The 13,912-nt window shown below is 43.6% G+C and overlaps 1 protein-coding gene across 1 annotated transcript in view; it reads left to right on the top strand.

Annotated features, from left to right (window-relative positions):
• ANKRD6 (ankyrin repeat domain 6) overlaps window positions 1–13,912 on the top strand; it is a 109,046-nt gene that overhangs the window by 82,630 nt on the left and 12,504 nt on the right. Inside the window, exons 6-9 of the mRNA XM_075046609.1 lie at window positions 7,974–8,072; window positions 8,633–8,731; window positions 12,301–12,399; window positions 13,387–13,485. Of these exons, the coding sequence (XP_074902710.1) occupies window positions 7,974–8,072; window positions 8,633–8,731; window positions 12,301–12,399; window positions 13,387–13,485 (396 nt within the window). The remainder of the gene's footprint in view (window positions 1–7,973; window positions 8,073–8,632; window positions 8,732–12,300; window positions 12,400–13,386; window positions 13,486–13,912) is intronic.

The raw sequence follows: 13,912 nt of genomic DNA on the forward strand, positions 1-13,912 counted from the left end.
AGACCTTCACTTCTTTGAAGTAGGATTAAATGAAAACAAAATCTGTCTCTATTTTTGTAATTTGGAGTTGTAACCTCTAATTAGGAGATGCTAAACTGCATGGCAGACAATGTAAAATGTGGTGGTTTTCAACGAATAGCTTGGTCCTCTTGCTCAAGCTGCAGAGCTTTATAAGAGCTCTGTTGTGGCAGGCGGGTGTGAGCAGCAGTGAGAGTCATTGTCTGCCGCTTGGCGTAGAAATGAAATAAGAGTTCGTTGTACTCTGTGGGAGCCCACTGGAGGACGTCTGGTAGGGGACACAGTCTGTTGTGATGGTTGCCTGAAGCAGGAGATGCTTTTTGTGTAGACACATGCTGCAGCGTACAGAGTATTGAGCAGCTGCCCGGAGCGCTGTGCAGCGTCGCAGGGAGATGGTCCTGCTGGCAGCCGCACTCGGTGTGGAGGTGGTCGCATCTGTGAGGCTGTCGTGTGGTGAAGCATCAGCACAATGAAACCAGCTTTGGATTTAGCAAATGGTAGTTTGCTTTCGTTCGATAAAATATGTCAGTTATTGGAATTTCTTGGTTTTCCATAAGGATAGTTCTAATCTTGGACCAGGCTTTAAGGCACATTGGAGTGACCAGTAACATAGTTTGAGTTACCTCACTCTGATGAACAAAAGTGTAGGTTGAAATTTGCAACAGCAGTTGAATAACCATGACTTCTTCAGATTCATTGCTAACTTCTGATAGCATGCCGGAACAAGTTTGGGAGGAAGGGTTGCTTTTGTTCCCCCTGTAATAAATAAGGTGAAGATTCTTCAAAGGACCTAGAGGTCCAAAGGTGATTAGTAGAGGCACCTGTATGACTGTTAAAAGGATACTGGAAATGTCTAGGTGCCTTTTGAAAAATCCCCTAAGGCATCTGTTTGCATCTAGAGAGTCTTAAATATCTATAGAAATTGGAAAACTGGTTTCCTTCTCTGCATGAGTAGCTGCTTCCCTGTGAGATGTGAGCAGTCTGTCTGACAAGCTTAGGACTGGGCTACTGATGCAGCCAGCTTTCTACTGGGAAACTTGTTTTTCTAGGAAGAAACTTTGCTTCCTGTGCCCTTTATTCTTTCCCTATGCCCATCTGTGAAGTGGAGCAGATTTGCAAGTGTAATGGGAGTATCAGTTTATTCAGATGTATCCTGAGTGTGTTTTTTGACTTCTCCCAGCAGAAATGATTCATCAGGTCTTTAAGACAAAATTGCAGGTACTTTACAAGTACAGTCAGTTTTCCTGATAAAAGCAAGTTGCTGCACTAAGAAGGCAAGAGCTTCCACTGATTTGGTCAAATTGGGTTTCTGTGAAAACTGTTTTTTGAGTAAGTCTGGGTTTTTTTTAATCCTTTAGGAATAAAATCCAGGCTGTTTATATGTAAACATGATAGCTGTAATGGAAAAACAGTAAATCAGTGTTTAGCATCGTTTCAGTTTAGTGAAGAGTCTTGCACTGTAGAAATGTTCAGCTCATAGAAGACCTATTTCACCTGCCTTGCAAGCTTCTCAGGGGCTTTGTTCACGACAACTGGATACCGCTTCTAAATGTGGTGACTAATCTGAACAGAATAGGTGCGTGCTTGATTCAGAGATACTGTTTCTTTAAAATGCATTTTGATTTTAGCTCTGCATTTAGTGCTAGTGATTTGGCTGGGGTTGATGAGAGCCTCAGGAGTTGCTGAGTCTCACAGGGTGTGTTTGGATTTGTCTCAGAGGAGGAGGAAGGCTAAAACTCCAAGTGAAGATCTTTGCTTGTGAAAGGTATTAACTAAAATATTTCTGCTTTCCTTTTACATAGGTCTTCAAAGAAGGTTCTCTATTTATGGTTTCTCCTTGTTTAATTAATTTTTACACTTTATTTATGCCACACAGAATATGTTCATATTTTCTTTTAGTTGCAATCTATTGATAATGCTTTCAGTCACTTTTACTGTGTGCTTATTTGGCAGTGAAGGCATTTTACTTTCAAGTGTTAGTTAACATCTGTACATTTCATTGCTATTTTTCAGGAATACAGATTTAGGTTCAGAGATTAAATTGCTCGTGAGAGTGGGGAGTATCATATTTAATTGAAAAGTAAATTACTTAGTTAATTTTTTTCTGTGGCATTGTTGTGATAACACAAAAAATCTCTGGGTTCTAAAAGGATGACCTATATTTTATTTTTCTAAATAACAAGAGAAGCCTAAACAAATTTTTTTTTGGAGTTGACTCTCTTTAGCTAATGAACAAATGCAAGACTAACTTTTCATCTGCCACATGATAAGCAGAAACTTAAAAGTTGCTGAATGTTGTGGAGAGATTAAAACACTCACTTCATGTTCTACAGATACATTCTTTAAAACACTGTAAGAGCCGTAAGAATTAGTTGAAGAATGACCTCCAGTGGCCTGGAGTGGGATTATTATGAATTTCAACCGGTGGAGTCCAGCTCTGTAGAGTACGCCACCCCGGGAGCTAACTCTTTCCTTCTCCCTGCCAATACTGAAAACTCTTACTGGGATCCCAATGCCATCTCTGAATGGTCAATGAGTATCCATACAGCACACACCTCAGAAATAGTCAAGGAGAAGGTTGTCCCCGTGAAGGAAATCAAGGACGAAAAAGATAAGAGAAACCAGAAGAGAAAGGCTAGGAAGGAACCTAGAAGATCAGAAAGAGAGAAGGAGGTTAGAAATCTTGTGCATCGACCCTGCCTTGAGCTTGACGTCTCCCACGGCTGCATGCTGCGAAACCTTGGCCGGGCGGTCTGGCGTGACCGAGCTCTTGTGCGGTGCATGGCTGCATGGCGGGCTTTGCGCTGGGTGCTCTGCATCGAGTTTCGTGCCCTGTATGCGCGCTCTGAAAACGTAACTGGGAAAACAAGTTGATTTAAAACAAAGGCCCGAGGCCCCGAAACTTCCCTTCTGGAAGCTCCAGTTTAAGAAGCAGAAAATTAATTTCAAATGGAACAATAACCCCGGGTTCATAATCATTTCTAGCTGAATGTAAATATGCAAAGTGGCTTATCCCCGTACTCCCATTTCAGTCTCATTTAAGCTGTAATTTGTTTCGTTCATGATTATTTTTTCACGCCTTGATCACTTCTGCTGGTCATGCATCATCATTTATCGTTCAGAGTGAAGTTCTTACTGTCTATCATGATGGCTGCCTTTCTTTAGCAAAGGAGGAAGAGAGCGGCACGGTGACATTGAGAAACACTAGGGCACATTCAGTTGCCTCTGCGTACAGCTGCTTCAGGATATCCACGTATGCTTGTATGCTCCTGCGAGTATTTAACACTTGGTTATATTTTAACTTTAAAATATTTTGAACTTTCTACTGTGAATTTAGTGGTCTGATTTCACAGTATAAGACTTTGCAAGAGCCGTCCAGCACTTTGTATCAGGGATTGTGGGCATCAGGTTTTGCTGGTTATTTTGGTGCAATTCTCCTGTAGCGAGACAGTTCAGTGATCTCTGCAAACACGGAAAGACAGCAAGGAGGTGAAGTGTTACACTGGAGAGGGGCTTTAAAGGAAATTGTACAGCTGATGGACACTCTGGAGAATAGGAGTGTGCAGGAGAACAAAATATGGTGGTTATAGTATTTTTTTAAATCAGAGAAAGAAAAAGTAACATGTATTACAAACTACTGTAAACCAGATCTCATTAAATTTGGGCAGTAGAGTCTATAATAGAGACTCCAATAATGAGTCTATAATAGAGACTCCAATAATGCAGGAGAGCTGGCAGAAGTACTAATATCTACCTGAAACCCTTTTGTAAGTTGCTTGTGTTGTTCCCTTTCCCTTGGGGTGAACTTCAGATGTAAAATAGGTGCCTACCCGGTTCCTAGGTGCCTGGTCCCATCTGCTGCTTGAAGTTATTCAGCAAATGAGGAAACTCAAGGGGGTAATTGCAAACACCAGGGCACTGAGCAAGCACCACTGGCCTAGCCGACACAGGAGTGCTGAAGGAAAGGGTAATGCCAAAATCCATGGAGAAGGTCAAGATTTAGGCGTCTGCCTTTCTTCAGGACTCCCAGCCTGTAACCCTCTCCTGAAAGCAGGTGTTTAAGCTCTTTGTAAAGAGCATGGTTTCACCCTTTGGAAACGTACCCGCTGGTGCTGGGTCTTGCTGTGCAGTAGCCGCGTTATGGGCAGAGCTCTCAGGATGGGCAGTCCTCCATCCTCTGCACCGGGGGATGCAGACCCCTATCCCAGTCTCCCAGCGTCTCCCTCTCTCTAGCCCAGTGAATACCAAGATTTTTCTTAAAAGTGGAGCGCCTCCAACGCAGCGGTGCTCTCGCAGCAAGACAAGCTGGGCGAGTCCCGTGACCTCTGGGCTGCTGCAGAAGAGCCAGTGGCCACCTCCTTCCCTGGCCCGATTTCAAAGGGCGGTGGGCGTACCTGCGGCTGGCGCGGGCGGCTTCTTCCAGCAAGAAGCAGCGGGGTGAGAGAGAGGAGGGGAGACGGCTGCGGCAGGGCGAGGTGCGTGCGACGCGACCATCTCCTCCGTGCCGCCGTGACGGTGGTGCCCCGCGGCAGCGTGCAAGACGAGATGTCCGGGGCGTTGGAGTGGGAACGCTTGAGTTTGAGTTGCTTTCAGGGCTAGACGGCAGCTGAGGAAGGGGATTTAAGATGCAGCGGTGTAGACTTAAGTGCCTTACTTCTACCAAGCCCCACTTAAGCACCTAAGTGTCTTTTTGGCTTCGGGCCCACATCTGCTTTTAGGCAGACTCTGTTGTTTCTGTCAAGGTCACATTTGTGTGACACAGCACTGGAGTTATCTCTCTTTGTTGCTACTGATCTGCGGTCTGTTCTGAAGGCACAGATCACTTACAAATAGGATCATAAATTGTGCCCAACATAATAGTCAGGGCAGTTAATACGCATTTACCAGTGTAATTGCTCTCCGAGCCTCTGGAACAGCCCCCTAATGCCTTGCTAAAGGCAGAACTCCGATGAGCGCTTTCGGAGACAGTTATTTTAGCAATTAATAAAAACATACGAGTCGGTGATTACACTGTCTGAAAATTCACGCTGTGAAAAAAATATAACTCATCTGTTTTCTCAGACTCCCTAAGAGGCAAGTTAGGGGTTTGCTCCTCTGCTGATGGGGAGGTGAGACAGGTTAGCGACGCAGCGGCGCGGGCAGTGTTATGTTATATAGCAGTGGGCTACCCCATCTGTGGCTGGGTCGCTCAGTGGCTCACACGCAAAGGCCATTGCAGCCTGGTGGTTCAGCTTCTGCAGCACCTTAAGCAGTTTAAGGTTAATGTGTGTGCTGAGGTCCGAGGGAATGGCTGACCGGGTCCTGCCCTGCTGGCTGAGGGGCCTGGGGGTGGTATTCACCATTGATACCTGCCATCTCTTCGCTGGGAGGTGCCTCAGTCCAGGTGAGGCAGGGTTGAGATATCCTGACACTCCCTGTTATACGGACGAGTTATTTATTTACCTGGTCGGGGTGCTGGCTGGACCTTACTTTTAGATGCTTGGCTCTCCCCATGCTTGTGTAGGCAGGATGTCAGCACCAAAGCCCACACCTTGGGCAGGATCCTGCCATCTGTGGGACTTGTGTCCCTACACCTACCCGGGCTTCCATTTTGGGGACCAGAATATAGTATGGGACAAAGCCCCGGCATGGCTGAAGCTGTCCCAGTGCTGCTCTGCAGCCCCAGTGAATGGCCCCCCAGCACGTGGACTGGGCTCCCCAAGGGAGACCTGCTCCTGCAGTGGTGAGGTGTGCTTCCCACTTTCCTAATGTGCGTTTGATTAAGTCTTCTCCACGGTCAATTTTCTGGACTGTAAAGAAGTAGGAACCAACTGTTCATTGTTCAAGCTCCATCCATCGCGATGGCAGATGTCATCTTGGTTTAGTCTTTATTATAATATCTTCTGTAGTTTTGCTGGTGCAGCAATACCAGTTGGCAGGAATAGGTTGACAGGTTACTTTCCACTTCATGGTAGTCAGATAAAATGACCTTGGCACTGTCCGCATTACCCATTGCTGCAGTAGCAGTAGCTGTGCCAGTCATTAGTACCACGCGTTGTCAAAAATGGGTGTTAAGTTCTTCCCCGGATTGTTAGCGAGCAGATTTGTGTAGTAATAGTTACTAGAAACTATCCGACTCTTGCACTTGTGGGATGGTATAATTTGGACATTTTCCATAACATTTTGGTTATCTTTAAATTTGAAACAAATACACAAGTTCAGAGAACTTACAGTGCTGTCAGTTTTCCAATACTTTGTGTTTTTCCAAAAGTCCCAGTTCCTGGAACCATTACTGTCTTTGTTCAAAATCTCCTAAAACACATTTCCAGTCTTAATTAGGGACAAGAACAAAAGTAAGAGAGTTTGTCTAGAGAAAAAACATAGATAACAAATTTGAAAAAAAGCCTTCAACACAATTTTTTAAAATCAACTTCATGATTATAAGCCAATTTAATGATTTACTGGTGGTGGGAGTTGGCATTACAGGGGTTACTGAAAGGTTGTGGTTGGCAGTGCTCATTTTTCCCGTATGGAGTAATAACTATTTTGGTGTCATTAGCACAAAAGAACCCCACCACGAGCAATTTTTAAATCAGCTGCTAATTATCTTTGACAACAAATTATTCAAATTATCCAGTTATCTAAAGACTTGTGGACTGTAGTACAGAAAATACAGAAACTCCTCTAGTTTTAGTATTTAATATAATGTGGTATTATCTGATGAAGATTTGTAGCAGAGAAATTTTGTATCTATTTAGGACTAGCTTCCTGCAAGCTTTTTTTCCTCAGAATACGCTACATATCTCTGCCCTGCATGTGTTTTTGGTGATGGTTATCTAGATAAGCAGAAGTGGATTAGATTCCCACTCTGTTTATTCATCCCCCAAAAAGGCTGTGTGCAGCTTTGAAGCTAGTCTTTTTGCCTGGACTCAGGCTGTGCTTCTGCATTGCAGGTTCAAAGCAACTTCAAAGGAAAGCCAAGACTGGTTGTGGTGGCAGCAGTGGAGCTACTGCGGCTCATTTTCCCATCAGTCTGTGTCTTATATCCCTACACGCTGCTATATAAATCCTCCTATTCCCCCTCTTTTATCATGGTCTCACCAACATGCACATAAAAATATGTAGATAACCCCAATGGGCAGGGCCAGTAGTTTGTGTCTCCCTAGTCTTCAGTTTCTGGAAGGCTTGTAGAAAATTAATCTTGGGCTCTCTAGCTCAGCAAATGAATTCAACACTTGTTAGAAGGGAGATAGATGGGCAGTCAGACAAGATGACTGCATCAGCATCATTTCTTTTGGAAACTTGGCCATAAAGGAAATAAACTGATATAAGAAACTTGTTTGTTGCTGCTACGTGGCAGGTCAAAGAGAAGTGACCTCAAGATTGCTCAGTTGCTTGAACGAAATAAGTTGATGGTCTTGCAGTTGTGGTCCTCATCATAAAATTGCCTCCACTCTTAGCACTAATTGGTAAATTCATCAGAGGTGCTGAAGAGACTGATCTCATCTCATGCTCCTTACCCTAAGCAGGGCTGATGGAGCAATCAGAGCCAAAACAGGAGAGTCTCATCCAGTTAGTGTAAGTACTGGAGGATCATTATGATGAATTACGACAGCCTGTAATTCGCTTTAGTTCCCTACAGATAATGTTGATTATTAGACACGTAGTGCCAAATGTGTTAGATTCACTGCCTTCTAATAATACCATATTTTTAGAATGCTTCAGCGCTGTGTATGGGATTGTGATGACTTGCAAACTTCTGTAAACAGTTGGTTTGTGGCTCTCTGATATTTTCAATAACTTCATTAATCTTGGAAACTTTAATGATAGTTGTTTACGGGGACTGTTTTCAAAGGCAGCTTGGTTTTAAACAGTACGTGTGTTGAAGATGCAGCCCCTGTGTGTGTTGTATGCATTTGCCTTGAGTCAAAATGAGGTGGGAATGGTACTGATGACAAACTTGCTTCTTTTTGCAGGGTGATCAGACAGCATTGCACCGGGCTGCTGTCGTAGGGAACACCGATGTTATAGCAACTCTGATTCAAGAGGGGTGTGCTTTGGACAGACAAGACAAGGTAACAGGCAAAAGCAAAGCCCTGTGGGATGGCAGCCTTGCCGGTTGGTAACATTAAGGTCTCAGAAAGTTATGGTTTATACTCCTGAGTAAGTATCTGATGCTTTGGAAGTAATTGGAACAGTTATGTTGAAAAAAAGCTATACCATCTTTTTAATATAAATTACTAATTTAGTTATTTTTTTATATCAGGCTGATAGTTTTTGGTTTGAGAGTCTGTTCTCAGCTCATTAAGGGATGAATTAAAGAAATGTATAACCATACTATGCCTTACGCAAAACACTGCACAGTTTCCCTTGATTATCCCAGAAACTGAGAATCCCAGGCTGTAAATTTAGTTTGGGAGTAAATGTAACTAATTCCAAGTTCCAAACAAAAAAACCCCAACAATATTTTTACCCTCTTCTAAAAAATAAAATAGAAACTAAGCTAGTAGGAAAGGAAAATATTTCATTTTTTAAGTGAGAGGTGGGGCGTGCAGCTGCTGCATTCTGAATGTAACGTTACTCTGCATGTGGGCACAGCGCGCTAACCTTCCCCTCTTGTGTGTGTGCTCTTCAGGATGGGAACACTGCTCTTCATGAAGCTTGTTGGCATGGATTCAGTCAGTCTGCCAAAGTGCTCGTTAAAGCAGGAGCCAACGTTCTTGCCAAGAACAAGGTGAGACCCATGCAGGAGGAGCTTTCAGTTCTGGTGTAAGGTGGCTGATTCTCAGCACTGGAGATTTCTGGCCATGGCGTTTCTCAGTGGGTGGGGGAGCAGCTCCTAGTGGGATTTTTTTCTTCTTTTTCTGCATTTATTACGGCTGGATGGTTCCTCCACAGGCATTAGGAAATTCATATTTTGACAGCTGATGCAGGAGGAACTCAGTAGCGCGTTGAATGATACATTAATTACAGCTGAGGAACGCTGCAATTCCTGTGGAAATCTCCACAGTGCTCTAATTTATACCAAGCGGATTCATTGTGATTGGTGTGATTTAAAATGAAAATGAATTGTACTAATAGAAAATGGCATTCAAAATCCATTTTTGGGGGGAAATTAAACAGCCAAAGGAATGTAAGCCACAGAGGGAAAAAAATAGTGTATCTTTTGTTAGAAAGTTCTTCCTAATATATTAGTGTAGGCTCCTACCAAAATCTTGTAATGAACCGGGATTATGTTCCTTTTGGTATTTAGAATACCTTGAGAGCAGTTTAGAGGAAAGAATAACAAAGCAAGAGGTTTTAGTTCCACTCTATTTGTAATACCTGTGGGAGACTTCTCTTCGATTCACTAATTCAAAAGTTAATGGAATAGTCTAGGAAATGGCGGTAGCAGCCTATGATGTGAGCTGAGTCAGCGTTTGGACTGCTGTGCCGATGGGTCAGTCAGATCGCACGGTTGGCACCGTGTCCTTCGTTACAGCCGAGGGGGCTTCGGGATGGCTTTATGGGATCTCTGAGCAGTTTTTGGTAAACGTGTCTCTAAAACGACAACTGAAAGAGGCTAGTAAAGAAAGGGAAGAAAGGAGAGAGCTTGCCAAAGTCTAAGTTTTTGAGTAAAAAGGCATGTTGCCTGGGCATAGTGTTTCTGTATGTGCACATGTACATGTACAGTATATATGCATATGTTTGTACAATCGTGGTCACTTCATGGTCTGTAATTGCATCATCTTTGATATTATTTTATGTGTATTCCTTCTTTTATATTGTTCCAACTTCCGATTTTTATTTTCTGTAACTGTTTTTGCTGTAATGTTCCCCTACATTAGTATCAGACGTACTTTAGACAACTTCCTATGCTTGACTTTATAGTCTTGTGAGCCATTATACTCCTATCCCTGGATACCCTTGTCTGTGTATATACATATACTTCTGTACAAAGCTCTGGGCTTAAGATGCAAGTCTGGTTATCCTGCATGCTTGGATACCTCAGGGTATTAGAAGACTTAGCTTACAATACAGTGTATGTCAACTGGAGACAACCTCTCTTGGAAAGTATGTGCACAGAATAGCTCAGCAGGGTCGATGTCTGAAATATGACTGGCAGACTTTAATACTGTGTGAGCAGCTCCTGCGCTGGTCTTTGATGTCTTACCTGCACAATCCCCTCCCTTTGCGTTTCACTGTTTGGGTGTTTTTTAATGGACAGGATCTTTCCTCAGGAGCTGCTGAAAAATGCATGAATTGTGCATGCTTGCACACAGGCATGTGCTTTTACCCCTTTTGATTTCAAGAAAAATGAAGAGCTTAAGTCTACTTAATCCCAAAATGTTTTCTCTGGTCTCTCAACTTTTTATGTTACTGAGAACAAGGCATAATCTTTCTGACAGCTTTTCTGTCAGCCAAGGCTGAGTGCCATGTGCAGGAGCACCCTGCGGGCTGTTGACTTACACCTGGGCATCATGCGATTTTGGCTGGATGGGACAGATACAGGCTACTAGATTTGCCAAACCCTGCTAAGCAGCAGAAGACGGGAGAGGTTTGACTCTCTATTTTCTGTAACTCCTGGTTAAGATCTCCTGGGACTGTTTGGAGAACACTTGTACGGATGCACTTTGCGCAGCACGGCACCTCAAGCACAGCATGTAAAAGAGCAACGCAATTGAAGATGGCTTCTATATTAAGTGAAATGCAGAGGCCAGACAGGACACCTGGGATTTTAAAGGCAAGTCAGGCAGGCATCTGAGGAACGGAACAACACATAGGTAAGCCACCTGGGTAGCTGTATTCCTCCTGTGCAGCAATCACCCTGGAGATGCAGTTTATTTTCAGTCAAGTTGGCTTAATAAAAACTCTTCCACTGTGATAGATCATCCCGTGAGATCAGTTGTAGCCTTCTTTTTAGATCCTCCATCAGTCCGTACATTTCGGTGAAGATTCAGTGGACCAGTGAAGACTCCCAGATTGGTACAACTCGGACCGACTCTCCCTCTCACAGAAGCTGGTGAGAGATTTGTCACCCTGTGAGAGATGAGCCAGATGAGCCTGCTTTGTGAGCCCTGACCTTAGGCACCAGGACCGTGACTTCTCCCAGCATTGAGGTCCTCGCCCATCACCTGCTGCAGAGGACCTCTCTGCCTTCCCACCAGGGCCGACCTTCCAAACAGCAAATGATAAAGACATTGCAGAGGCTTTCCAAAGATAAACCCAGGAGGGAAAAAAATGACACTTAAATGCAATTTAGCTGAGAAAGAAAATATTCACGTCTGCTACAGCTTAGAGACTACATTCAGGCCTGAAACAGTCTGTAACATGGAACTGAAGACCTAAGACCACATCTAAGAGTCGGCCTTTTGTAATTCAAACCCTGCAGCTTTGATCTGTGTCTTGAGAGCACAGGGGACAAATTAAAGGGCATAATCAAGGTGAACAGGTAGCCTAGTAAGCACGGGAAACCTTTTTACCTGAGCTTATTTCATTTCTAGCTCCCAAGAGCCAAAAAGCCCAAACATTTTCAGGCCAACAAAAGCTAAATGCTGCCAGAAAAACTTGTCAAACCCCTAAAATCCTTCACAGCATTACAAAGACAATACACAAGCAAACTCTGCTTTGATTTCCGTCCATAAAAACTGCATGTTTGCTCCTTTCAGGAACCTTAGCATGTGATTGTCTTGGGTTTGGGTGGCTTTTTTTTCCCCTTCTCATCTTGGCTGGAGACTGGCGTGCTTTCTGAACATTGAAGCTTCCCAATACCATAAAATCTGCATCCTGCCCTGTGAGAGCACCTACAGACCCAGCCAGACTTAGAGCTGGTTTGTGTTATGATCATGAGGAAGCAAAAATTGTTGTGACCCTCACCTGCCTAACACCCTGCAGCAGTTGCGGCTGGCTTTGCTTGAGATGTGAGATGCCGTGCCGTGGCAGCGTGTTTCTTTGTGTGTGTGCATGGGGGCAACCTGAAACACAAGAATTGTGTTTCTTTAAATGAAATACCTGATAGTGCTGTTTGATATTAACGAACCAGACAGTTTCTAGAGTCTTTGCTTCCTGCAAACAGATTTGACCAATGCAGATATTGTTAGACTGTCCAATTTCTGCCTTTACTATGTCCCAGATAAATAATTTCCAGGATGAAGAGGGTATTTCAGTCTTCAGGTTCATTTAGCTCATATCTTGGGAAAATAACAGTGACAGTTTCTGACCCCTGGGTGGATCTTCTTGTGGGAAGACCTGTGAGGTTTTATTTTTTAATGCTTATGTCCAATTTCTAAATACGGCTTTTGTATTTTCCTCTATTTCTCTAAGGCAGGTAACACACCTCTTCACCTGGCTTGCCAGAATAGCCATTCCCAGAGTACTCGTGTTTTGTTACTTGGAGGATCTCGAGCAGACCTCAAAAATAATGTGAGTTTTGAAAAGAATGTGTTCATTTTTGTGTTCCTTTTTTCTAGCTATATTGCTTTAACTTGTAGAAATAGTCATAAATGCTTTAAGCCGTGATTTTTATTATAAATGCTATTGAAAAAAACCACTAACAAACCATTGTATACATCACGTACAGGAATGCTGTTGATAGGACTGAGCAATGAACTACTTGTACCCATCTCTTGAGCAGGGATGGAAGGAGCCAAAGGGGGTTTTGCTGTTGCACAGACCGAGGCAGCTGGTCCTTTGCTACTTTTTGGGGTCCTGATGGCCTGACCCATACACTGTCATGCAATTCTGCAAAAGGGCTCTTTGCTCAAAAAGATGGAAATCTTAAAAAGGTTTTATGCCAGAGCAGTGAAAGTCTTCAGACCTGCCCTTACTGAGATAGATAATATATACTGTGTGTCGGTCTGTCAAATGAGGTAGATTCAAGGTGACTTCAATTTCAGACAGCTTTCCTCCTATTTCATAATGATTTCTGGCATGGCAAAGGAAAAAAAAAAAACCTACAAAAGGAAGCCAGATGTTTTTGTCCCTGCTTGACAACCAGGTGGGCAGAGGCACACAGAAATGGAAACCTGTGGGGCTCTGCTCCCAGTCCCAGCTGCACATGTGCCACACCTCGTGGGGATGCTGCTCTGGCCCCACTCGTCATGTTTTCTTCATTATGTGCGACACTGAGTTGAGTTTCCAAATCACATTGGTTTGCAGTTCAGAAGAACAGGTTTAATGTAAAAATGTAAATCAGATTTTGTAGTGCAGTAAGCCAGCATGTTATAATTCCAGTATTTCCCATCAGTGGTTAAAGAATTTGTACCGCAGAGAAGACAGCATTGCTGTTCAGTGGCGGTGTGTGGCACTTACTGCTCTTTTTGGTTTAATAGGATTATTTCATCCCTGAACATGACAAGTGGAAGCTTTCTTACTGCGATTACATGCTCAGAGCTTTGTTTCTGTTTGCAGGCAGGAGATACCTGTCTGCATGTGGCTGCTCGTTATAATCACTTGCCCATCGTTAGGGTGCTGCTCAGTGCTTTCTGTTCTGTCCATGAAAAGAACCAGGTCAGTGCATGAACCTCATTGCGTCTCTGCGCCCTTTGCATACAGCTAGTTGTTGGGAAGAGGGATTCCTACCCAAGTAATCCCGCTTCACTCTGTGTTTCACTGTGCCACTAAATGCCTGAGCTTTTAAGGGTAACTTTAAAGTAATGGCATATCAGTGGTTTATTATTTTGCCATCGCATTTGCATCATTTCTTTAAAGCATTGCCTATTTATGAGGTTCTGCAATTATGTGTTGGTGTAGGAAAGGGGTCTGGGACAGGGGTAGGGGCGTAGGGCTGGGAGTTGGCACTCCTGGGTCCTTACCAGTTCTGTGCAGAATGGGACTGGGCAAGACAGTCATTTTATGGGGCCCATTTTCTCCTCTGTAACTAGGATGTAATGATCCTATGGCCATTACAGAGACATTGTGAAGCAGAACTCACTAA

The sequence above is a fragment of the Buteo buteo genome, chromosome 15, assembly GCF_964188355.1.
Source record: "Buteo buteo chromosome 15, bButBut1.hap1.1, whole genome shotgun sequence".
NCBI lineage: Eukaryota > Metazoa > Chordata > Aves > Accipitriformes > Accipitridae > Buteo > Buteo buteo.